The sequence below is a fragment of the Danio rerio genome, chromosome 5 (genome assembly GCF_049306965.1).
Source record: "Danio rerio strain Tuebingen ecotype United States chromosome 5, GRCz12tu, whole genome shotgun sequence".
NCBI classification, from domain to species: Eukaryota; Metazoa; Chordata; class Actinopteri; order Cypriniformes; family Danionidae; genus Danio; species Danio rerio.
This window is the reverse complement of record NC_133180.1, coordinates 7504542-7532500: the sequence shown is the minus strand read 5'-3', so window position 1 is coordinate 7532500 and position 27959 is coordinate 7504542. Positions and strand designations below refer to the sequence as shown.

The 27959-nt window shown below is 41.2% G+C and overlaps 1 protein-coding gene across 3 annotated transcripts in view; it reads right to left on the bottom strand.

Moving 5' to 3' along the window:
* Positions 1-27959, bottom strand: part of me2 (malic enzyme 2, NAD(+)-dependent, mitochondrial) — a 51813-nt gene that overhangs the window by 10079 nt on the left and 13775 nt on the right. For all 3 annotated transcript variants that reach the window (XR_012405847.1, XM_073950162.1, NM_001003627.2), the window contains 8 exons: positions 17340-17473; positions 16802-16951; positions 15279-15354; positions 10258-10419; positions 9280-9493; positions 5371-5468; positions 3598-3711; positions 389-500 (listed from right to left, as the gene is read on the bottom strand). Coding sequence is in view for 2 of the 3 variants with exons in the window: in XM_073950162.1 (XP_073806263.1) it covers positions 389-500; positions 3598-3711; positions 5371-5468; positions 9280-9493; positions 10258-10419; positions 15279-15354; positions 16802-16951; positions 17340-17473 (1060 nt within the window). In the remaining variant the exon portion in view is untranslated. The remainder of the gene's footprint in view (positions 1-388; positions 501-3597; positions 3712-5370; positions 5469-9279; positions 9494-10257; positions 10420-15278; positions 15355-16801; positions 16952-17339; positions 17474-27959) is intronic.

The window sequence follows — 27959 nt, the reverse complement described above, 5'->3', positions numbered from 1 at the left end:
AGAAAATGTTTAATTATATTTAGATATTAGATATATATGTATATGATGCAAATTATATATGCAAAAAACTTTTATTTTGGATTGGATTAATCGCTAAGCACTAGTTAATAGAAATTATGCTTAAATATCTTCTCTCCATTATACAGCATGGACAATAATTAACATTTCACAGGAGGGCTAATAATCTTTTAGATCTGTAAAGCAGAAGGACGAAAACAAGCTATAGCAGGTAAAAATGGTCTTAAATGGTCTATAAAGCACAGCGCACACCTTGTCTAACATAAAAAGAAACTAAAGGTTAAACTTTTAAAGGTTAAAGGAGGTCGCTTGGGTTGGGTTTAGTTGTATATCAGAGAGAGAAAGACCCAGAATGAGCAGCTTGTCTTACCGATGATCGCTGTGGGTTTAATAACATTGACAGCGTCTAAGAAGCTTTTCACATCGCCTGGATCAGGATGAACAAAAGCCTCTTGATTACTGTCTGTCTCATAAGCTCTGTCCTATAAAACAGAGAAACACACACACACACACACACACACACACACACACACACACACACACACACACACACACACAAGCACACACACGCACAGAATTATTAAAGGACTGCAGTTTTCAAGCATGTGAAAGAAGAACAAGTTAGAAAATGGCAAACACTTTCAATTCCTGTTTAAAGTTTTCTTTGAGAAGTATTACTTAAGTTTAGATTTGCTTTCTTTTACTCTCCTCAAACCCTTTCAGACACAACAGACATCCTAAATGAAAATAAAGTGTTACTGTAGCATAGATTTACTGTAATATTCACTTAATTGAATTTTATCTTCATCTTAATTTGATCTTTTACGTTTTTAGTTACATTTTTTAATTGTTTTTATTCTAACTTTAGTTCAGTTTAACTGAGTAATTTCAGCTATTATGAGCCAAAATGTATTGCGATTAATCGCATCCAAAATAGAAGTTTGTTTATACATAATATATGTCTGTGTACGGTGTAAATTATATATATATATATATATATATATATATATATATATTAGTGGTGGGCTGTTATTGGCGTGAATGTGCTGAGTTAACGCGAGACTCTAAAAAAAAAAAAAAAAAAAGGGCCCTTATGAATCAAATCAGCTGGATGCCCTTCTGGATCTTTCACTTACATCAAAGACACTACTGACTACGCTTCCATGGACATCTTTAATCTAGCTATTTGCCGTAATAGACAATAATATAATTAAGGTGTTTATGTCAAGTGCTTTCATGTAAGAGTTTCCTGTAATTTTGCGTGTTTTTATCTGCAGTTTGGCCATTTTTATTCATGTGCCCGTGACAAACTGGGGTATTAGACTCAAATGAGGAGTAAGGACTGGTGAGAGTGTTATGGAATTTAATAACGCACGCCGAATGGAAAGAAAAAAAACTTCCGCATTTTAAAACTCATGTTTAACTGAATAAACAGTTAGTAACTACAAGAACATCTTATTGAACATTATTTGTTTTCATCACCAATTATCATAGTAGAAAAGTTTCTCAAGCAGTTTGTGCAGGAGATGAGCCCCTGGTCTAATGCGACACCTGACTTAAGAAACCCGTTCTCAAAGAAATTCAAATGAGCCATTTTAAGTGAGATTAATCTAGATTAAAATTTTTTTATCTATGCCCACCTTTAATATATATATATATATATATATATATATATATATATATATATATATATATATATATATATATATATATATATATATATATATATATATATATATTATTATATATATATATATATATATATATATATATATATATATATATATATATATTTATTAAATATAATTAAATTATATTAAAGGTGGGCAAAGATAAAATTACTGTAAAATGTGCCATTTTTATATATATATATATATATATATATATATATATATGGCACATTTTACAGTAATGTTTATTAATGTGCATTGACCCTGTAAACAAATAAACTAAACTAAATCAGGCCTCTTTTCTTGTAAATGAGCATTGTCTATCAGGCTCCTCTGATTCGGTTCAGAAGTTTTATTTTTTTATGTAATGATAAGGTTATTGGCTAGTAAATAAAATCACTTTTTTTCATAAATGTCACTTTAGACAATTTTTTGGTTTTTAACAAGGTAGATTTTCTTTTGAGTCAAAACCAGCTAAATCCATCAATGCTTTTTATGCAAAAACCTCTAAATCCACCTATTGGAACAAGACTGTGCAATTAGTTGAAAATCACTAAAGATGCCATTAGGAATTATTTTACCAAACATAAAACACATCACACAAACCACCTGAAATTAAAAATACATCTGTCAAGTAAGTGGCGGTTCATTCCGCTGTAGTAACCCCTGATAAACCAGTGACTAAGCAGGGAGAAAATGATAAATAAAATCTGTAAAGCAAGTGCATTAATCAATAACATTAAAACTGACTTTAATTAAACCTTAACAATCTGTTGTCATTTCTGATATTTGGGATTTAGATTTAATGCAAGTATAACAATGTAAACATTGCAAACTAAGCTTGAAAGAACCACCAACTTATCCAGCATATGTTTTTATGCAGCAGATGCACTTCTAGGTGCAACCCATCACTGGGAAACATCCTTACACACTCATTCACACACATACACTATGGACATTTTAGCTTATCCAATTCACCTATTTAGCATGTGTTTGTACGGAGCACCCGGAGGAAACCCACACCATCACGGGGAGAACATACAAACTCCACACTAAAATGACAACTGACCCAGCCTGGGCTCGAACCAGCGACCTTCTTGGTGTGAGGCGGTTGTGCTACCCATTGTGCCACCCTGACTTAATTTTCTATATACTATTTCTTATACAATATATTGTTTCAAACTACTAAAAAGGTCAATCCCTTTGTTAAAGTGCAGAGTTGAATTTTCAACATTGAAAGTTAACAGAGGGTGACGCAGTGGCGCAGTAGGTAGTGCTGTCGCCTCACAGGAAGAAAGTCACTGGTTCAAACCTCGGCTGAGGTTTGCATGTTCTCTCAGTGTTGGTGTGGGTTTCCTCCGGGTGCTCCGGTTTCCCCCACAGTCCAAACACATGCGGTACAGGTAAATTGGGTAGGCTAAAATTGTCCGTAGTGTATGAGTGTGAATGAGTGTGTATGGATGTTTCCCAGAGATAGGTTGCAGCTGAAAGGGCATCCGCTGTGTAAAACATGTGCTGCATAAGTTGGCGGTTCAATCCTCTGTGGCGGCCCCTGATTAATAAAGAGAAGAAAATGAATGAATGAACTAATGAAAGTTAGTCATATAATGCAATTCATAACCATTAACATATAGAAAAAAACATGAATCATGAAAATATGGAACTTGTTAATTTTTTTATATTGTTTTTTATGTTTTATTTGCAGTCTATGTACCCTGAGCTCCCGTAAACAACAACAACAACAACAACAACAAAAACCTTGTGTGTTTGTGCACACACAGCGAACAAAGCTCACTCTGTCATCCAATGCAATATCAATCTGCAATCAGATAATAGAAGTCTGATTTAAAATACTGTATACACTCGCTCAAAATCACACTCATACTTTCATGTGACCAAATCTGCTGACCTTTACTAACAGCCCGTACTTGTCAAACATCCAGATCTTTTTCCTGGCATCGGCCTGAGACATTCCTGACTCCATCATCGCCATGACGATCAGGTTTGCAATTCCAAGTGCGGCCTTAAAGAAACAAACAAAGAGTGAAACTAGTTTAAAGCCAACAGCTCAGCATAAATTAATACACGCCATTTTTAAAATGAATAACTGTATTAATTTCTCAGTGAATATGGGTAATATATAATGGTGCATTTGAACAAAACTGATTTATTAAACTGATATATTTATTAAAATAATATTTTAACCACAGAACATCTTTAGAAATGTAAAGATAATATATTTAAATTCATGCAAAATATTGAACAAAAATTACAAACTACAAAATTTCAACAAATATATATATATATATATATATATATATATATATATATATATATATATATATATATATATATATATATATATATATATATATATATTTATTTTTTTATTTTTTTATTTTTTTAATTTTTTTTTTTTTTCCTCTTGTTTTTTTCTCTTTTTAAAAATATTTAATATTTTCTCTAGGATATACATTTGGGTTACTCGTTTTTGGAGTGTTATCTTAGGTTGTTTTGTTAGATAAGCTCTAGATTTGGCTTCAGCACTGACTAATCTAACGTATATGAACAAACATAATATTGTATAGCTTCCCATAAAAAATATGAATTTAATTATTTGTGGCGGGTAAATAATAATAATAATAATAATAAACTTTATTTGTATAGCACTTTTCCAACATACATGCAACTCAAAGTGCCTCACAAACAACAACAAAAGCATTAAAATAGACCATAAAAACTTATCACATATACTGAAATAAAAGCATTCATGTACACTAAATGTAAGTGTATATCAACATGATCACACACACAATAGTCCCACACACCATACATTACATACATAAACCTACAACAAAATAGATAAAATGCGTACACCTAACAAACTTGTTTAATCATACGCAATTTTAAAAAGATGTGTCTTAACACGCTTTTTAAAAACATGAATACTTGGGGATTCTTTCACTTCAAGGGGGAGACAGTTCCAAATTTTTGGAGCATAATGGCTAAAAGAAGTGCCGCCAGATCGCATCAGGTTTACAGGATAAAATTCTAAAAGTCCAGCACTAGAAGAGCGTAGCAAACGGTTTGGATTATATTTTGTTAAACAGTCGGAAATGTAGGAAGGTGTCATATTGTGTAGTGCTTTATAAACTAATAAAAGAATCTTAAAATCTATCCTTTGGTGCACAGGCAACCAGTGTAATTCTATTAATACTGGAGTAATGTGATCTTGTTTCTTTAATTTCATTAAAACTCTGGCTGCTGCATTTTGTATCAATTGCAACTTCATTGTAGAACCCTTAGGTAGACCAGTATAGATAGCATTGCAATAATCAAGCCGAGAGAAAATAAAAGCATGAATTAATTTCTTGGCATCATCAAATGATAGGAAAGAACGAATTTTGGCAACATTTCTTAAATGATAAAAACATGTTTTTGTAACTTGATTAATATGAGATTTAAAATTAAGATCACAATCGAAAATAACACACAGGTTCTTTAATTTTTTTTGATTGTAAACCTAAAGAACACAGTTCTGCTTTAATCCTAGTAAACTCATATATGCTGAGTACTGTAAATGTACAGGTCACATACTAATGTAATCTCTCATCAAACTACACAGATGAATAAAAAACGAGTGTTTGCATTATAGTAATCTGAAAGTGTGTGGTGTGCTCACCTCTCCAGCACCCAGAAACAGAACTTTATGTTCAGTTAATGGCTTTCCCACGGCACGCTGAGCTGCCAGTAAACCTGCCAGAGCTACAGATGCAGTGCCTGCAGACACACAAACACAGCAGAAAATCATCATCACATTTGCACTTCTTAAAGACTGCATGAACTGGACGTGGCTGAAACTTTTATTTCAGTATGTTGATGTGCAAATGAAACGGAATATTGATTAGGGGGTGGGGCTTTATTTTTGCATATCATTCCCTCATAGCAAACTAACAGCAAGAGGAGCGTGCCTAAGATTATTGTGGCTGACGTCATCAGAGAAGGACCACCCCTCCAAAGCAGAATCAAATGCTCAGACGTTGATTGAAGATTACCAAAACAACCTTAACTTGCACGGATTATTTGTTCACCTAAAAATAACAATGTGTGCAAACAAAACATACACTGTGCATTTTTATTTCACACAGACTTTAAAGAAAACAGGTCAATAGTCAGGTTTACTTATTTTATTAAAAATCTTTATCTAATTTATTCCATTTTTTACTTGTTTTATCAATAGCACAACTCATTCATTATTTTTTTTTGGGCACAGCGGAATGAACCGCCAACTTATCCAGCATATGTTTTACACAGTAGATGCTCTTCCAGCTGAAACCCAGTACTGTTAAGCATCCATACACACTCATTCACACAATCATACACTACGGCCATTTTAGTTTATTCAATTCACCTACAGCGCATGTGTTTGGACTGTGGGGAAAACCCACGCCAACACGGGGAGTACATTCAAACTCCATACAGAAACGCCAATTGGCCCAGTCAGGACTCGAACCAGTGACCTTCTTGCTGTTAGGCGACAGCCATCGTCAGCCACCGTGTCACCCCTCAATGGCGAAACTGATAAACCATATCAAAGGAAATTCAGTTATTAAGAACTTGCCCTCATGTTATTTCAACCCCCTGAGACCCTTGTTTATCTTCTAAACACAACTTAAGATATTTTAGATGAAATCCTGGAGCTCTCCCATACTCCACAGACAGCAATGGTGCCAAGATGTTCAACGTTCAGAAAATGAACAACATTCATTGTGCCCTAGAAGACTTTTGTGTAGCAAAAAAAAAACTACAAACTTTGTTCACTATGGTTTTCATCATGACCTCAGGGTGCACGTTTACTAGAGTCTGGACAGTACATCATATCGCCTGTAGTAAATGTTCACCCTGATCTTATGCTGAAGACATAGGTGAACAGGTTTATTTTTACAGTTTTTAGTGCACAAATTATTCTTGGAGCTTTGTATGACTGTAGTTGAACCACTGAAGTCACACTGAATGTTTTGACAATGTTTTAGCTCCTTTTTTGGACTTTGAACCTCTAGCCACCATTGCTTTCTATAGAGAATGAGAGAGCTCCAGGATTTCATCTAAAATATCTAAACTTGTCTTTTGAAGACGAACAAAGATCTTGGGGGATTGTATTAACATAAGTGTGAGTAATTAATAACAGAATAAAAAATGTGGGGTTAAATAATCCAAGTAAACTACAACTAAACTAAACAAATCCAACTAAAATAAGTAGGGATGCACGATATATCGGAGGCCATATCGTTATCGGCCGATAAATGCTATTTTTAAGATTATCGTTATCGATCCGATGTCTAAATTAAGCCGATATCTTTAAGCCGATAAAATACGTAATTGTTGCCGCGCACGCGTGGGCGGAGCATGTTCGGACTTGTTCATGGATCTCTCCACACACTGATTATTCCTTCAAAGTCCGTCCTTTCTTCACGTGGTATTGCTGTGCATTAATAACTCAGTAAGTAACCATTATCCTTATCATTGTAGATATGTTTGATTGAGTGCCATTGTGTATTTTGCTTCAAATCGCCTCAGGAAAAAATATCACATATGAAAGCCTTTCCTGCTCTGTCTCTTTGTTGTGTTAGAGATAGCAGGGAGATTTACTTATTACTCCAGGGCCAAATACTATTAGTTTCGGGGTGAACTTTTTTAGTTGCAGCCGGTGAATGAACGAGTTCCCGAAAAAAAACGCTCCTTTTTTCTGTCTCTCACTCTTCGCTTCACACACACACACACACACACACACACACACACACACACACACACACACACACACACACACACACACACACACAAACACACACAAACACACACAAACACACACAAACACACACACACACACACACACACACACACACACACACACATACCAAACTGACCTGCACACGTGACGCGCTAAACAAGAACTTTACGGAAAGTTTTTAATCTAATATAATTATTTGTTATTATCAACACATTGCTTCCCATCTGTTGTTGATGTAAGATTGTATTCAGTTTGATTGGAATATTCATATTGATTTTAACAAGCGCGCGAGAGCTTTTACCCCACGTGCGCACACACACATAGATCTGACAGCCTTCACACACACATAGACTTGAGCCTTCACAGATCAACAGGGGAGAGCCTGGGTGCACCGGTCACTGAATCCAGCATACGGGCCACACGTTCTGTCTTTATTTTCTGCTCTGTGTTTGTCATAAAGTTATCCGAGCTCAATGATCAGGTTTGTATCAAAATCTGAGGGCAAAACTGCGCCCTCACAACGGTTTATCATAAACTTTTCATCGATCATTATCCCCACAATTGACAGCAAGAACGAACACAGAAGCGTTGATGCTACATGTGTTTAAAAGAATCTAAAACGCCAAATAGGATGAATTTATGTCTGAATTTAAGGAATAATCAGTGTGAGGAAAGATCCATGAACATCCATGAACGCGTGCGCGGCAACAATTACGTAATTTATCGGCTTTAAGATTTCGGCCTAATTTAGACATCGGATCGATAACGATAATCTTAAAAATAGCATTTATCGGCCGATAATGATATGGCTTCCGATATATCGTGCATCCCTAAAAATAATACATTCTATATCTAGCTTATCACTTGTGCTGTGGCTCAGAACTGTCAAAACCCCTCTAAAAAAAGGCTTTTTCGGACATGACATATTTTTACACATGTACATTACTGTAGCCCGTTTTATTCAAGAACATTTGAGCTGGTTTTAGTCCTTAGCTCTTTCATTTTCATTTTGTTTAAAACATATTTAACTTGCTTGTTAATTAAATCCCATTTTGTTATTTGACCTTCTTAATTTTATGCAACAGTCAATTTGCATGTTAATTTGCTATGAAGAAAATGAAATAATGTATTTTTTGCATGCTGATTTTTGTGAAATGGTGATTATAGGTCTTTATAATCACCTTGCAATTTTGAAATCATAGCTTTTTTTGCTTTGAGTATAGACAATTCAGTTCAAAAGAGCGGAGTTTCAGCTTTTATGAAGTTTGCTGTGTAAAAATATAACATTTTGAAATATTTATAATTATCGGCCTATACATATCGGCTATCGGCCTCCAAGTCTGAAGAATTATCGTTTATCGTATCGGCCAAAAAATCCATATCGGTGCATCCCTAAAAATAAGTTAAGATTGTCATATTTCTCACAGTCATAACGTATATCCGATCGAAAAAAAAAAAAAAAAAAAGTAGGACGGTGCTTCATTTTTATTCTTTGGAAACCAGTTGGATCATTGGAGGATGGGCATTGCTAACAAAATGGAGGAAGATTTGAATGCCAGTTTCTAATCAGTTGTGGAGGATTACTGTCCACCAGAATCCCTGTTATGATTTTTGATGAATCATCATAAGGTCAAATAAATTTTTACAAAATAATAAATTGCACATTGTTTATATTTATACATTAGATTTATAACAAACACTACGACATACAGATAAAAATAAGAAATGTCTATTTTGATTTCATGCCGACTTTCACAAAGATTCTTTTCCTTTTCTGCTTTTCTACTCTTGTACTTTCCTCACCCTGGATGTCGTCATTGAAGGTGCAGTACTTCTCGCGGTATTTCTTCAGGAATCGGAAAGCGTTGTGATTCCCGAAGTCCTCAAATTGAATGAGCGTGTCCTGTCCGTACTTGTCCACCACCGCCTCCATGAACTCATCTATAAGATCGTCGTATCGCTGTGAACGGTCCCGCCGCTGGTACAGACCCATGTAGAACGGATCTCTCAGTAACTTCTGCAGAAACACACAAAACAGCACAAATTACACTTATGGAATATAGCAGCTATTTTCATAAAACAGCAACAACTAGCAGTACTATAGGCTTCTGGAATAAAAAAAGTTCAGCATTCTGGCAAAATATAATATTTAACTTGTATTTTAAATATATATTTTTTATTTTACTTCATATATTAAATAAAACCGGCGGCAGGCTGGCTCAGTGGTTAGCACTGTCCCCTCACAGCAAGAAGGTCACTGGTTTGAGTCCCGGCTGGGTCAGTTGGCATTTCTGTGTGGAGTTTGCATGTTCTCCCCGTGTTGGCATGGATTTCCTCCAGGTGCTCCGGTTTCCCCCACACATGCGCCATAGGTGAATTGAATACACTAAATGGCCGTAGTGTATGAGTGTGTGAATGAGCGTGTACGGGTGTTTCCCAGTACTGGGTTGCAGCTGGAAGGGCATCCGCAGTGTAAAACATATGCTAGATAAGTTGGTGATTTATTTCACTGTGGCGACCCCTGATGAATAAAGGGACCAAGTTGAAGGTAAATGAATGACAATATATGCATCAATTCAATTGTATGAAATGCATGCGGACACACGAACAAAAATCAACACACTGCCTTCAATGCTTTCAAAACAATGGAAATTAAACAACGTTTCGACCTACACAGACTGCTTCAGGCCAAACAAGTAAAATACATGTGCACACACAAACAATACGCAGTCAGAAAATCTGATCACGGATGAATTGTTTAGAAAATGCATGTTTACTGACCTCATTATCTGTGCCCACATCAATGCAGACAGGCAGGCAACTCTCAGGTCGGATTCCAGCACAGGCCGTATAAAGACACAGCTTTCCTACAGGAATACCCATCCCGTACACTCCCAGATCCCCCAAACCCAGGATCCGCTCACCGTCCGTCACCACCACAGCCTGCAAACACACAAACAGATCCATTACTGTAATAACAAATCTTAAAGAGGAGCTTGTAATAATGGTGTCCTAGTATTGTGCCCAACATCTGGTTTAAATGCATCTAATTTCAAGAAATATTCATGCTTTCTAAGCAAACATCTTTTTGTACTGATTTTGATCTGATTCATTTGGCAATTCAAGTTATTTTAAGAATTTAAAGGGCACCTAGTTTACCCATTTTTAAAGATTTAATATTGATATTATGGTTCTTCTGAGTGTGCCAGTTTAGGTTCAGTTCAAAACACAATTCAGACTTGTTGATTCACAATTGATTTACAATTTTTCGAGGTAGTAGCTCTCTCTGTCATCCCAAGCCAGAAGGCACTGACTGAGTGATTGACAGCTGATATTAACCAATCATTCGCGTTCAGTGCTAGAGCAGTGGTGGGCCAATAGGAAGAGCGCAAAGACGGGGCAAGCATTACGGGCTTGGCTTTGTTTACTGCAGCAAGTTGACATGACAACTGTTTTAAACCATTCCTGAGCGCTGCGTTTCGCGTTTCAAGTGCAGACAAAGAGCTTAGAGGTGCATTCTGCGTGAATGTCTCCCGAATCCGCACATGTGCTGAACATTTTGCAGTAAAAACTGGTCGCACACAACAATTACATGCACTCGCACAAGTGCTCCCAAATATATTTTGAGGTCGCATAGATAAAATTTCAGGTTTATTATAATGTGCTAAAAAGAGTCATGTTGGGGGCGTGTACACAGCTCGCTGTTTTAGGGGTGTGTTGCTTCACATGAAAACTAGTTTCGACTTCCCACCCAACTAAACAAGGGGGCGGAACCAAGAGCTTCCCTGCTTTGTGTATGGCAACAGACGAGAAGGGTCTGGCTGCAGCACTTGGATCTTCAGGCTTGCACGCTCAGGGACCCACACTTCCTGTTCAAGTGACGTCATTTACAATCGACACCTGCACCTGTCACGTCACTTAAAATCAACACAAATAAACCAAAAGTTAGTTTCCAATTCGTTTGAGTTGACAGAGACGACGCTATCAAATAATTCTAAGTACTTAGGTTGTACACCATGACAGGCAAAGGAGTACATCCATATGATTTTGTCTAAACTTTGTTTAGTTGCCGCAGTTTTATTCCATGCAGAAACGCTGTGTTGAAAAACCTTTATGATTAATTAACTGTGTAACCGGTTAATCATTACATTCCTATACGGATGTCGCATGCATCGTTACATAGCGGCTGTAAAACTATACAAAGACACAAATGATTTTGTAACTACCACTCTGACACATAAGGAATATTGATTCCTCAACAGTAGTCTCTGCTTGGTCTGTGTCCGAGTCGTACATGTATCGCTGAATATTGGTCCTTTCACTCATGTTGCTTCTCACTCCCTCCCTCTCTCTCTGTGTCAATCTTAGGATCGCCCACTTGTCCATTTGTCCGTGAAGACGTCGATCTCCATTACACCCTGTGATGTCATCATCTTCGCTGCCAATCAGGATGGGAGCTTGAAGTTTAAAGGGACGCAAGCGGGGAAGCTCATTCTGTCTTGCTTGCTTTCTCTTGATTGCCTTTTTGTGTGTGTTTTGGCTTGTTGTTATGTGTTATGATGTTGAAGTGAATTTAGAGTTTTGATTTTGGTCTTGTTCACGTTTTTGGTCGCTGTTACCGTCTTGTATGTATGCTTGTAACCATTCCCTGATCTCTGGTGTCAGAACTTCCCTGGGAATCGAGTAGTTTTAATGTAATGTGACATACACCTCGCATCACGCAGATAACTCCACTGTCTAAACACACTAATTTAGAAGTGAGCGCCACCCGCTGTAAGTTTTCTCTATATTTTTGGTTAGTTTGAGCAGTCTTAGTTATGGCATGAAAATGCTGAAGATGTTGTTTGTTTTCTATTAGAAAGTAAATTTCAACTAGATTTGGGGTTTTCGTTATATTGCTTTATTTTATTTCCTCATCCATAATATACATAGATTTATTTATTTTCTTCTGTGAGATCTTGAATATTTTTGCTGTTTGACTTATTTTTACTTTTGTAAATAAATTCACTTATTTTTGCAGTATTTTGGTTGTCATTTTGCCATTTCGCCACCATTCATTCATTCATTTATTCATTTTCTTGTCGGCTTAGTCCCTTTATTAATCTGGGGTCGCCACAGCGGAATGAACCGCCAACTTATCCAGCAAGTTTTTACGCAGCAGATGACCTTCCAGCCGCAACACACACACACACTCATACACTACGGACAATTTAGCCTACCCAATTCACCTGTACCGCATGTCTTTGGACTGTGGGGGAAACCGGAGCACCCGGAGGAAACCCACGCGAAGGCAGGGAGAACATGCAGACTCCACACAGAAACGCCAACTGAGCCGAGGCTCGAACCAGTGACCCAGCGACCTTCATGCTGTGAGGCGAACGTGCTACCCACAGTGTCGCCCCTATTTCGCCACCAACTCGCCACAAAATGTAATCACATTAAATGTTATCTTTTTTATTACCTAGAGCCAATCTTGAAGGTGGTAACAATTATATGCATATTTATATTTGTTTCAATAAAAAAACATGTTTAGATTTGTTTAACTGTCAGGTTTTGGAGACGTCTGCGTCACCATATGGGGCATAAGAATAGGATGTGTGTTTGGATATAACTCAGTTTTTTGACCACACTTTATTATCATTGTTTGTTTATTCATTTGCTGGAAATTAGAACTGAATTTAGAAATAGTTTTTAACAAATCTTTGTGCCTAACAAACAAAATTAAATATGTAGGCTAATGGATGTCTTAAGTGGAGTGAGTTTCCACTATTTTACAAGGAGTAAAGTAAAAAGAAAGTAAAGAGGTTGAATGGAGGAGGCTCGTTCTTTATCCTCATGCTGCAGATGCTCTGTTTAGCTGTTTTCCTGCTAGTGAAGTGTTCAGTTCAGTTAACAAAGTCTGCCATGTAAATAGCAAATGTGCCATGGCGTGATGCAACTGACTCTTAAAGGGAATGCGAGATGAGACTCTGATTGGTTTAATGCATGTTATGCTCAAAACACACCCATAACTAATTAGGGGGTAAGTACAACCCTGTTAGACCATGCGCCAGGGAGCAAACCCTATTTTTCCATCTTTAAAATAGCAAAATGGGATTCAGACACGCCCTTATTGCTTTCACACCATGCTCTTTAGACTCTGCATTTAGATGGTTAAATTAGAGCCCTTAAAGGGTCACGAAACACCAAAGCACATTTTTTAAGCTGTTGACAGACATATGTGTCCCACACTGCTAAAAACACTATTAGGACACCTATATTTCACTAAAAAGTGTAAATTGGTTGTTTTTGCGTTATTTCAAGCAAATTCGTACTTCCGGTTTGAAACGAATTTTTGAAGCTGCGTCACGGTCATGACATAATAGCGTGTATTCCAGCGTGCAGACTGGGCGTCTGTGCCAGAGTGTGTCTTATTACGTCTTACAGTGTGATGCATTAATGCATGAGTAAAGCTTGGTTCAAACCAATCAGCGCGCTCTATTGTGCAACTTCATTAATATTCATTACTGTCACAGTGTTTAGACGACAGAGACGCCACGTTGTATTGGCAAAACAAGCGTGAAGTGTTGCTTTTATAGTTTGCTGCAGTTAAGTTTTGTTTTCATTTTCTCTCTGTGAGAGCGCAGACTCATGTGTGGATTAACAGTGTACGCGACGCCCGACAACAATAACTTACGTGTCTAAGGAGGATTATTGTTTACCTGAGAGCTGTTCTCATCTGCAAACGCTGAGATCCAGATTCGCTTGTAGTCTCCTCTTAATAAGACGCGGCTCAACTTGCTGGTGATTGTCCTGTCTCTACAGATTTGGTAAGTGAGCGACCAGTGCTCTTTGTTTATTCAGTTCGTATTTTATTCGTATCGAACAAACTATTGCACCGAGTGTAAACAAGTTAGCACTACAACCAAACTATAACCTCGTGTAGGATTTTGTGACCGGAATAACACACGCGGCTTTCTAACGCTACCTGCCGAGTGCATCTAAGTTTCCGGGAAATGCGGAGGTTTTTTTTCTCTCATTCGCCGTGCGGTATCAAACATTGCATGAAAAATACACGCTTAGAGCAGATCCTCGAATCAAATATCGTGTTTGTCGTGAGGGACATGAATGAATTCCCTGAATGAAAGAGCCAAACTGCAGTTAAAGTCCACCATTTAATAATTTGGCAAATAATTTGACTACAGATGTCCATGTAAACCCAGTCACTTTGTCCGCTGTGGATGTGTGTTTTGACTCTGAAATTCAGCGCGCCCAAATAGACACTCCCATACCAAGCCTCTTTTCTTCCTCCGACACTCCCCCCTAAACAGAGCTGGACACGCCCACTTTTCTGACTTTTTCCAAAGTAGAGGTGTGAAAACACCCTGCTGAAACGAGGGGGTTTCATGGCCCTTTAATGTGTATAAACCACTGAATTCCATATAACAACTTTTCTCTGATTGGTCAATTCAGTTTTAAGGGTTTTATTACTTGTCTAAAACAAAACACCTATTTTAGAGTGTTCATATTTTATTTGCAGCAAGGTATTATGCAAATGTGTTACTTTAAAACTGTTGATCTGTAACAGGCAAAAGATTAAAAACCATAATGATCTGCTAATGCGATTCAGAGCCTACTCTTTCCTTTTAATAATGTCCTTTTTTTCTTAAAACAACTTTGCAGACTGTTTACATACTGCAAAATATCCACAAGTAAGATCATTTTTATAAACTCATATGCTTTGCTCTTTTAAAAAAAGGTCAATTATATAAATCACAGTCTTAAGGTGATAATTTCCAAGCATAAATGTTGAAATTCAATACCTTGACAGAGGTATCTGGCCAATTATCCAATATGGAACGAATATGTCCTTGGTCCTTAATGGAAATAAAGAGACCTCTGTGAAAAAAATAAATACAGAATTAAATCCCTCTGCCACACAAATCTTACAATATATAAATACAGTAAAAATAATTTGTAAAACTAATTCCATTATTTATTTGCATCTATGTTTAATTCAACTTTGTTTCTATTGCGCTTTTTATAACATAAATTGTGTAAATGCAGTAGATGAAGTTGTAGTAAATTAAAACTGCTTCACTTCATGAAGCGTTAACTTACACATCTTCATACACCGTTTAACTGGTATACATTTCATGAACCTGAAATCCCAGTAAAGACTGCTATATTATGTGCATGATTAAATGTCATGCTTACTTTTAATCAAATATACTGGTAAAAACCTTAGTGTTGTTGTATACTTGTGTTGAAATTATTCAAATGAGTTGAAATTGATTTATTTATTAAAATAACTGTTTTAAAACATTGATTTGCATAGGTTGGTTTAGCATCTTATAATTTTTAACCTTTAATCTTTAACTTAAATTTTTTAAGACACACTAAGCTGATTGCAAAATATTGTTTATATTTTATAATTTCATTTACTGTGATGCTTTAAGTTGCTCTCAGTATTCCCAACATATTAGTTTGGACGCAATTTTTATTGCAGTTTTATGTTTGCCATTTCATGCACCTGATAACTTTTAAATATATGGCTTGCTTTTGGTGGCTCTTAAGTCTTCAACAGGTTGATCCCGCCCTTGTGCCAGCAAACACCAATCAGTGAAGAGATGTCATTAAAGACAAAGTTATTTTTTTAAATAAACATCACTTAAAGTGGACCTATTATGTGGTTGTTACTAGATCGGATATGACTGTGGTCGAAAGTTAACAAGGATTATTTATATGATTTATTAAATTTTCCATTTATTGTATTTTATTAACGTCCACCCCCACTGTAAACCCAACCGTCACAGTGATGTTTAACACTGATTATTGTTATACAGTGTCAAAAAAATGCTGCTATATTGATGTGCATATCGCACTGAAAATACCAAACGAAGAGTCTCAGAATGCATCAGTCCATGGAGACTCCAGTGTTAATTTGTGCATCTAAAACTCCACATTTATAATCCTCTTAGTCTTTATCTTAAGCAGACAGCTGCTTCACACTCAGGGCTGTTTACGCTAATTAGAGAGAGATGGTCAATAATGGGCGGTGCTTTCCCCTTCTGATGACATGAACAAAAGGAGAATGTCAATCAAAGTGTTTCTGCAGACTAATTTTATCAAGTGTGATTATTAAAAATTGCATTATTAATTTTTACTATTAAAAGCTAGCTACATTCACACACTGTTGCCCCCTATAACTACTTATAAAAGGAATTTTTCCATAATAGGTCCCCTTTAATAACACATAAATGGATTAAATATTTTATAATAATCAACAAGAACTAAAAGGTGTTTCATTTTGATTTCAGGATGAGTGTTTTGAACTGTAGCTCACTTGGGTCTCCTGAAGATGTGTCCATACTGTGTGCAAGCGAGACCCACAGTCGGAGTGTAGACGATGGGCATGAGGGCTTCAATGTCCTCCATGAGCACACGGTAGAAGAGGCGCTCGTTCCTCTCCTGAATCCCCATCAGGTAGATATACCTGCTCAAAGAAATCCATACATCATAATTGTGAAGGAAAAATTCCTTTTTACCAAACTCGAATGCTTCTGAAATATTGGGTTTCTATCTTAAGACATGGCTTGGATGGCCCTAGCATGGGATAGATATGCCATCTTTAAATATTGTAGTTAATGTTCTTGTCTTGTGTGGAAAAGTACAACATGTCAGTAATGTAACCTTGAAGAACCGATATAAGTGAGAGAAAGATCCCCCTTTTTTTCCCACTCTGCAGCCACCTGTGTTTTTAGTGGCCTAGATTGCAAAATGTCTCATGTTAAGGTCATTTTTGCATATTATTTTGTGTATTAAATGAGATCTTGAATTGGAAGCTGTTATTGAGATTTGTGTGGTAAAGGGAGTGGATGTACTTCTGCAGTGGATCAGACATCTTCTTCAGGTTCTTCTGGAAGCGCATGGCTTGGGTGTCCTGGGTCTCGATCTTTGATGGTAAAAGACCATGAATCCCCAACATCTGCCGCTCCTTCAGAGTGAATGCCATGCCCTGCGCATACACAAATACACAATTATTTATTATTTAATCTTCTGTACAGTATAAGAGTGGTGTTGTAATAATATTTTCTGACAGTTTTTCTTCTGATTTTTGCACATCACATTTCATAAAAATGCATAAATTATTGAATGCCTGTTGATTGTCCAATGATGAAAATTGGCATTAAATGTATGTCAAAAAGTTCACAACCAGTTGTCAAATGGCAGTAACTGGATAAAATAATAAAATAAAAGTTAGCAATTATTTGTAATATCATTTTTCTTATTCCTATTTAATGCACACAAACAGACATTCAGTATTTTCCTGTCTACAAACAGGGTCACGTTTCACAAATGCTGTAAAATAAAATAAATACAAATAATTCCTAACTTTTATTTAATTTAATTATTTATCTATTTTTTAATGATTTTTTTTTATTTCTATCCATGTACACTGACATGTCAAACAGGGTCACGTTTCACAACTTGCTCTAAAATAAAACATAATAGAATAAAATAAAATAAAAATTTAAATAAAATAAAATAAAAAATTTAATTAAATAAAAAAAAGTTAGTAATTATTTGTAATTTTCACAACTTTCTGTAAAATAAAATAAAATAGAATAAAATTAAATAAAAAAATTAAATAAAATTAAAACAAAAGTTAGTAATTATTTGTATTTTTCACAACTTGCTGTAAAATAAAATTAAAAAGGTAGTTATTAATGATTTTACTCATTCTTATTAATGTACAGACAGACATGCCTACAGACATTACACAACTTGCTGTAAAATAAAATAAAAAATAAAATAAATTAAATATAATAAATTAAATATAAATTTTATATTCATATTTATAAAAATAAAATAAATTCAATATAAACTAATTTTAAAAGCTGTCATTCATTCATTCTCACCATACTTAAGGTCTTGGTCTCTTGTTTATCATCATAGCATCCGCATGGGATAAAAGAGCATCTTAACTTCGTCTTTCGTGAATTGGAGTTGCTGTTCAATGTATAGTAAATCGGACTCATTCAAAGTAGCACCGCTAGTGCTAGTAAAAGACGTTATGAATGCATGCTACACTTCCGACTGTACAGTATGTTCTCTTTTTATTATAATGCACAGAGCTTTGAGGTGAGGGACGTTTTCATTTGCCATTCACTGACAGTCGGACAGGCTTATCCAGTTCATCAAATGTTATCTTTTAAAATCTGAATCAAAAGCAGAATAAAACAGCCTCCTCATAAAATCTGGCGTATCAGCGCGCTGCTACATATAAAACATATGATTTGATTCACGCTTCTGATTGGTTCTCTGGATATTTGCATTCACTCAATGTCATTATCTCATTTTGGCGGAAGTGGCGTTCAGCGGCTTTTACATCTGAACTCTTGGTCCCACTTTATATTAAGTGGCCTTAACTAATATGTACTTACACAGGAACTAATAGTTTGTTACAATGTACTTATTGTGTAAATACATGTATTTACTGTGTACTTATGCTTGATTAAATACATGTATGTAATTACATCTGTAATTAACTTTTGCAATTACATTTTGTTGACCATCCCTTACACCTTAACCCACCCTTAAACCTACCCACACCACCCAACCTGTCCATAACCCAACCTCTATCCCAACTCAAAAGCAGCACAAGTGTTCTCAAATACATTATAAACGCAGTAAGTACATTGTATGTATTTTTTTGAAGTAAGTACATAGTAGTTAAGGACACTTAATATAAAGTGGGACCCAACTCTTTATATATACACACCACAAATGATGCTTCCTAACACAAATCCACACAAAGCCGTACACACAAACACACTGCAGATGGGTAAATCCAACACAATGTCGTGACTCGTGACATATGTAGGTCAGAGAGCACAAAAGGCCATACAGAGAGCCTGACAGACTGGCTTTATGTGCGTTTGCTGAAGTGGAGCAGCTCTGCTTTTCTGTACATTAAAACCAGACATGACTGGCTGACATGAGACACTATAAACGTAATGTACTCATCCTGTGTGTGCAGGAAACTGAGTGAGTTCAAAGCAGAGCGGTAGCCAATGAGAGACGTCCAGGAGGAAACACCCATATATAACATACAGAACAGCGGCAGCACAGCCAACAGAGGAACTGCTCTTTACATTCCACATGCCTGATCAGTGTGTGTGTGTGTGTGTGTGTGTGTGTGCGGTAAACGGTCAGTGTGCGCGCGCATGCGTGTCTCTCTCTCTCTCTCTCTCTCTCTCTCTCTCTCTATATATATATATATATATATGTGTGTGTGTGTGTGTGTGTGTGTGTGTGTGTGTGTATGCATGTCTGTCTGTGTGTGTGTGTGTGTGTGTGTGTGTGTGTGTGTGTGAATGAGTGGGTTTGAGGGTGTCTATGTGTGTGTGTGTGTGTGTGTGTGCGGACATGCGTGTCTATAAATATGTGTGTGGGTATGCCCTCAAACCCACTCATTCTCACACACACACAAAGTCACACACACACACACACACACGCACGCACGCACGCACACACACTGTGTGTAAGTGCGTCTGTGTGTGTGTCACTGTATGCTTGTGTGTCTGTGTGTGTGAGAATGAGTGTGTTTGAGTATGTCTGTGTGTGTGTGTGTGTGTGTGTGTGTATCTTTGTGTGTGTACGAGCCTCTGTGTGTGTCACTATGCATGCGTGTCTGTGTGTATGTGTTTGTGTGTGAATGAGTGTGTGTGTTTGTGTGTCTGTGTTTATGTGTGCGTGCGTGACTGTGTGAGTCTATGTATGAGTGCGTTTAAGTCTGTGTGTCTCTGTGTTTAAGTGTGTGTGTGTGTGTGTCTGAGAATCTCTGTGTGTGTTTGTGTGTGCATGCATGACTGTGTGTGTATCTGTGTGTGTGTGTGTGTGTGTGTGTGTGAGTACGTGGTTGTGGGTGTGCGTGTGTTTGTGTGCGTGTCTGGCTATGAGTTTGTTTTTGTGTGTGTGTGTGTTTGTCTGTGTGTGTGTGAGTACGTGGTTGTGGGTGTGCGTGTGTTTGTGTGCGTGTCTGGCTATGAGTTTTTGTGTGTGTGTGTGTGTGTGTGTGTGTATATGTGTGCGTGTCTGGCTATGAGTTTTTGTGTGTGTGTGTGTGTGTGTATGTGTGTGTGAGAGAGTACGTGTTTGTGTGTGTATATGTTTGTGTGTCTGAATGTCCCTCTTTGCATTTGTGTTTGCATGTTTGTGTGTGCGCATCTGTGTGAATGTGTGTGTGTGTGTGTGTGTGTGTGTGCGCGTCTGTGTGTTTCTGCATATTTCTGTGTGTCTGTGTCTTTCTGTGTGTGTGTGTGTGTGTGTGTGTGTGTGTGTGTGTGTGTGTGTTTGAGCATGTATGAAGGCTACAAAAAGAGGCTGAAAATCTGAAGAGTACTGTATACATGTGCGTTGTTGATTGTGTAAGGGTGTTTCCCAGTACTGGGCTATATCTGGAAGGGCATCCTCTGTGTAATACATATGCTGTATAAGTTGGGGGTTCATTCCACTGTGACGACCCCATATGAATAAAGTGACTAAGCTGAAGGAAAATGAATGAATAAAGCATCCTGAAGCAAACCCAGAGGAAAATAAGCACACAGCCATGTTTTCAGTGTACACTTCTGCTGTGTCACTCCTCTAATGCTTTTCAGACAAAAGCAATCAGACACACACATACACACAAAAACAACACTGTGACCTTGTAAAATAAAGTCATGTCAGATAATAAAAAAATGAGTTCAGGAAATTTTCACAGTTTGTCTGAAAATATTTTTTCTTCTGGAGAAAGTCTTATTTGTTTTATTTTAGCTAGAATAAAAGCAGTTATTAATTTAAAAAAAAACATTTTAGGGACAAAATTATTAGCTCCTTTCGGCTATTATTTTTCCTGATAGTCTACAGAACAAACCATTGTTATACAAAACTTCCCTAATTACCCTAACCTGCCTAGCTAACCTAATTAACCTAGTTAAGCCTTTAAATGTCACTTTAAGCTGTATAGAAGTGTCTTGAAAAATATCTAGTCAAATATTATTTACTGTCATCATGACAAACATAAAATAAATCAGTTATTAGAAATGAGTTATTAGAACTATTATGTTTAGAAATGTGTTGAAATAAATCTTCCCAAACAGAAATTGGGGTAAAATAAACAGGGAGGCGAATAATTCAGGGGGGCTAATAATTCTGACCTCAACTGTATATATATAATTGAGTGGTGAGCTATTATCGGCGTTATTGCGAGACTCTTATCAGGCAATAAAAAATTAAATAATCGCCGTTAATCTATTCTCAAAGTTGGGTGGGAAGCTGGGTCTGTTCTACGCAAGCTATGATGACTTTCATCTTGATATTTTAGCGCGGATGTATACCTGGCCGAATTGCACTGTAGCTATTGAGAACGTTCGAGGTTACTAAAGTAACCCTTCGTTCCCCGAGGAGGGGAACGGAAGCACTATAAGTGGATTTGATTTGTAAAATCCACGCATTGGGAGGTTCGGTTCAGAAGCTACTCGTCTGAAAGAGTATTGAACGGGCCAATTAAGAATGAATTGGCAGCGCAAGCCTGCGCAGGTGAGCGGCATAAGCAATCAACTGAGTATATAAGCTCACCTGGCGCCAGCAGACGCTATCCTTTTTAAGCTGAAGAGACTTTCAACAGCTAAGGGACAGTCATTATGGCGACGGAGTATAGTGCTTCCGTTCCCCTCCTCGGGGAACGAAGGGTTACTTTAGTAACCTCGAACGTTCCCCTTCGGGGGGAACTTCAGCACTATAAGTGGATTTGATTTGTAAAATCCACGCATTGGGAGCCCATTGAAAGCGCCATAATGACTGCACCTTACCAACACCCCCGATGAGGAGATAGTCAAGCAAGCGTGACGCACCCGCATCATGGGGGGCGCGGTCCTCCAACGTGTCCCTGGCCCTAATTTATCCTACTTCAACAGAAGTTTTACGGATTTAGATATATTTTTTGGGAAGTCGTGAGCATCTAGATAATTCTAGGAAATACGACAGTACGTTGGGAAGCGTGCAATCCCGATAGGGAGGACGCTGCGGAGGCCATCCGTTACCCGAGGGGGGATAGATGGCAGAATTTACATATGGACTAGCCCTAAAAAAGGGGGAGTACGCATAGCAAAAGAGTGGTTAGCGGGGAGGGAAGACACGGGTCCGCCCAGGGGGGGGGACTTAACCGTGGCGGAATAAGCATATGGGATCGCCTAGTGGGGATCACGCATAGCAGGCACCTTTACCCAAAACGCGGGCTGACCAGCGGGCAGACCTACAACGTAGTGGGCCAGCAAGTGACTCCTCCGCTGAGTCAGTGCTGGGGGCCACGGAGGAATCTGCAGGGCTCACCTGACGGGGAACTTTACTGACAGATAAAAAGGCGCACGTATCTCCGTGTTAGGGAAAATGGCGCAGCAAGCGTGTTTCAACACCCTACCGAATTGTTTCCTCAATCACCAAGGGTTACCTAATACCCTTGAGGAAACCGGCTCCACTCGCAGATTGTAAAACCTTGCAAATGTGTTGGGTGTCACCCAGCCCGCAGCTCTACAGAAGTCTGTTAGAGGGGCGCCGCGTGCGCGCGCTCGAGAGGATGCGAAACTCCGAGTGGAGTGCGCACGCGCTCTCGGGGGACGCGGCTCATCTCGGCTCTGATAGTGAAAGAAAGGCATCCACAATCTAGTGGGAACTTATTTCGGTACGGCACTTCCCTGCTGCCGACCGTTATAACAGACGAAGAGCTGCTCAGATGATCTAAACTCTGAGTGCGGTCCGGATAATACGCAAAACGCGAACTGGACAATAAAGAAGGGCTGGGTCTGCCTCCTCCGAGGGCAGCGCTTGCAGGCTCACTACCTCGTATTAAAACGGAGTGGTAGGAACCTTGGGCACATATCGCGGGCGGGGTCTCAGGACGTGAGAGAAGCCAGCCCAATTACAGGCACGAGTCACTGACCGAAAAATGCCTCCGGGTCCCCGACCCTCTGATCGATATCAACGCGACCAGCAGAGCTGTCTTCAGGGACAGAAAGATACTGAGTCGAGGATCGAAGGGATCTGACGCGGCTTGTGTAGCGAGGGCGAGATCCTAAGAGGGCATGAGAGGGGGCGGGATGGATTAATTCGCTTAGCGCCCCTGAGGAACCGGATGATGAGGTTATGCGTTCCCACGGTGCTGCCAGCCACCGCGTTATGAGAGCGGAGATGGCAGCCACGTAACCTTGAGTGTGGAGGGCGACAGCCTGCTCTCCAGCTTCTCTCGGCGTAAAGAAAGCACAACGCTGATCTGGCAAATTACGGGGGTCTTCTCAGCGAGAGACACACCATTCAGTGAATAGACTCCACGTCAGGGCATAGGCGCGCTCGGGGAGGGGGCTCTAGCCCGAGTGACGGTATTAGCCACCGCAATCGGAGGTTACCTAAGTCTTCCTCGCGTCTAAAATCTCTTCAAAGATCGGCGAGGGTGCCAGGTGGTGCCCTGTCCCTGAGAGAGTAGGTGCTCTCTCGAAGGGACTGCCAGGGGAGGGCTATCGCGAGGGAGAGCTCTGACATCCAGGTCCGGTTGAGCCAGAGGGGCGCAACCAGCAACCTGTTCCTCGTCCTCTTCCTGACCTTGCACAGTAACTGTACGAGCAGGCTCACTGGGGGAAACGCGTATTTGCGCGTGCCCCGAGGCCAGCTGTAAGCCAGTGCATCCGTGCCGAGAGCACTCGGTCAGGGAAAGAACAACTAGCAATGAGCGATCTCGGGGGAAGCAACAGATCGATCTGGGCTTCCCCGAATCGCGCCCATATCAGCTGAACAGACTCGGGGTGGAGTCTCCATTCTCCAGGACGCAAGGCTGCCGTGAGAGCGCATCGGCTGCACGGTTGAGCTTGCCTTAATATGAATGGTGTGCAGTGATTTCAGCCGCGGATGACTCCAGAGGAGCAGACGGCGGGCGAGCTGAGACATGCGGCGAGAGCGCATACCCCCTATACGGCTGATATACGCCACCGCCGCCGTACTGTCCGTCCTGACCAGCACGTGTTGCCGCTCCAGCACCGGAAAAAAACGGTGGAGAGCGAGGAACACTGCCAACAGCTCCAGGCGATATGCCAATGCAACTGGGTACCTTTCCACAGGTCCGCAGCCGCATGCCCGCAACGCACAGCCCCCCAGCCCGTGTTGGAAGTGTCTGCTGAAACGACAACAAGACTGGACGCCTGTTCTAGAGACACCCAGGCCTGTAGGAACGAGGGGTCGCTCCAAGGGCTGAGGGCGCGGCGACACAGCGCAGTAACAGAGACTCGGTGTGCGCGCGCGTGCCATGCGCGTCTGGGGACTCGATCGTGAAGCCAGTGCTGAAGTGGTCTCATATAGAATAATCCGAGCGGCATGAAGCGGCTGCGGATGCCATATGCCCCAGGAGCCTCTGAAATAGTTTCAGTGGGACCACTATTTTACTGTCGAGCTCTCTCAGACAGTACAGCATCAGCTGAGCGCGCTCTCCGGAGAGGCGCGCTGCCATGGTGACCGAGTCCAGCTCCAGCCCGAGAGAAGAGATCCTCTGCACGGGGGCGAGTTTGCTCTTTTCTCGGTTGACCTGAAACCCCCACAGGTGGAAGTGCCAGAGCACTTTGTCTCTGTGCATAATCAACTGCTCCGAGAGAGGGCAAAAATCAGCCAGTCGTAAAGAAATTGAGTATGCAGATGCCCGCGAGCCGAAGGGGCGCTGAGGCACCCTCCGCGGGCTTGGTGAGGACCCGCGGAGACAGAGAGAGCCCGAAGGGGAGGGCTTTGTATTGCCAAGCTCGACCTTCAAACGCAAACCGCAGAAACTGTCGGTGGCGAGGAAGAGTGGAGACATGGAAATACGCGTCCATCAGGTCTAATGCTGCAGACCAACCCAGAGGACGAACGCACCGGAGGATGCGCTTCTGCGTGAGCATTCTGAACGGCAGCTTGTGCAGGCAGCGGTTCAAAACGCGCAGATCTAGGATTGGCCGTGACCCACCGCTCTTTTGGGCACGATGAAGCGTGGGCTGTAAAACCCACTCTCCATCTCGGCTGGAGGGAGCGGCTCGATTGCATCCTTCGCCAGGAGGACAGCAATCTCCTCTCGCAAGACAGGGGCGGACAGGGGGCTGACCCTGGTGAATACACACCCGTGACTTGGGGGGCCGTTTCGCGAACTGAATCGCATAGCCGAGTCTGATTGTGCGTATGAGCCACCGCGAAGAGCTGGCCCGCGCTAACCAGGCAGGCAGAGCTCTCGCTAATGGACTCATCGCTACAATCGCTGACGTACCAGCAGTGGGGCAGCGCGGAGTGGGTGTGCTGATCCGGGAAGCTCGCGGGTCCCACGGAAAAGCTGGAGGTGAGATATTTGCTCTCACTCCAAACCCGAGCTCCGGAGGGGAGGCTCGAGGGGTGGGAGAAAGGAGACCGTCCTCCCAGCGCTCGTGAGCCACTGGCGAAACGCACCGAATCTGCAAGCTAGAAAGCATAGCGTCCCAGACTGGCAGATTTCGGGCTGTCACATCTGGGGAAGTGAAAAGTGCCCTTTCATAATGTTTTCATGGCAGTAAAAAGTGCCGTTGGAAATGGGGCCCCGCCCTCCAGCGGGGAAAGAGCAAGTTCCCTCTTCTCCAGATGGCCTGTCCCAGGGGCGCTTCGCGGTCCGTTGCCGGACTTAGCGGCGTTCTGGGCAGGGGGGCTGCCTGCTTCCGAGGTGCCCGACGCGCTCGCTTCGCCTGAGGCGTGTGCGGGGGCGGAGCAGCTCTCGTAGGCGGGCGCCTTCGGCGAGGAGCAGGTATGAATGGCACGGCGGGCGGAGCGGGCTACGGACCGCCGATAAGACATCACCCACCAACTGCTCTCTCACCGCCTTGAATTCCTGGGTGAATTCACAGACAGTGTCGCCGAACCTGGCTGGGGATATGGGGAAGTCAAGAAAGCGGACTTTGTCGACTTTGCGCATATCAGCCAGGGGTGGCGCTCCTGGACCACTAATGTGGACATTGTCCTCCCCAACGCACACGCAGCGGACTCAGTAGTCCGAAGAGCTAAGTCGGCGGCGGTGCGAAGCTCGTAAGCCTGGGTTGGACCCACCCTCGTGCAGCTCGGCCAGCGCCTGCGCTTGGTAGCGCTAGTAGGTGGCTATCGCATGCAAGGCGGAAGCAGCCTGGCCCGCAGCTATGTAAGCTCTAGCTCCGAGGGAGGTAGATAACTTACAGGCTTTGGATGGGAGACGAGGCCGATCCCGCCAAGAAGAGGCGCCGCGCGGATTTACCGCCATCGCGCACTCAACCTGAGGAATCGCCACATACCCCCTGGCTGTTTCACCGTCAAGAGTGGTTAGGGTGGAGGAACACGCAGTACGAGCAGAAAAAAGTGCTTTACATGACCGCGTGAGCCTACTGTGCACCTCCGGGAAGAAGGGAACGCCCCTCTAGTCGGTCCGGCCGCGGAGCTGGGGGATAAACCATCTCCAACCCACGGCCGAAGCAGCCCGGGAAAGCACGGCTAACATGTCCGTTTCAGGATCCGTAGTGACAGCGCTCACCAGCCCGAAGGGGGCGAGCGGGTCTGGATCATCATCGGACAATGAAAGCCCACCCTCCGATGCCGCGGTGGACATCTGGTCTCCGGTGTCATCGGGCGTAAGGGCTACCATCTGTTAGACGGATCGCTTCCCCCGCCCGAAGCTTGGATGGAGCGCTTAGAGGAGCGGGAGGTCCGCGGGCCCGTGGGCGACGGATTATCTCTCGCTGAAACCCTCAGATCTGCCCGAGTGCCCGCTGCAGAGCAGGGGACAACTGGGGTGGTTCACCCTTTTGCAAAGGCTAACCGCGATCTTGCGCAACAGTCATGGCATCGCAATGACGACATGAACTGCCCGCGAGCAGCGCATTAACATGCTGGACCCCCAGACATGTAACGCAGTGCCCGCGCCCATCATCCGAGGACAGGAAACCACCGCATCCAGAAACGCACAGTCGGAGCGCCGTCCTGATAAGGACGTGCTGCACGACTGTGTTGCTCTTTCTGTGAAGTTTGCAACTTTATACGCACCGCTCTGGAGGACCGGACCCAAAGAACGCCAGGCAAGGGAGAAACCCAGCTCGACCGTCTGCCACTGCGTGTACACACTCTGGACCGGGAGAATGCTCTCGTTCGCTCAGAATCGCTGGTCACAGCAGGAGGAACCCTCATCGACTCGATCAGAAAGTCTCTGAAGCGAAAAGGATAGCGTCTGCTGGCGCCAGGTGAGCTTATATACTCAGTTGATTGCTTATGCCGCTCACCTGCGCAGGCTTGCGCTGCCAATTCATTCTTAATTGGCCCGTTCAATACTCTTTCAGACGAGTAGCTTCTGAACCGAACCTCCCAATGCGTGGATTTTACAAATCAAATCCACTTATAGTGCTGAAGTTCCCCCCGAAGGGGAACGAGTCTTCAAACCTGTGTGTATTCCTACTGTGAAATTACCA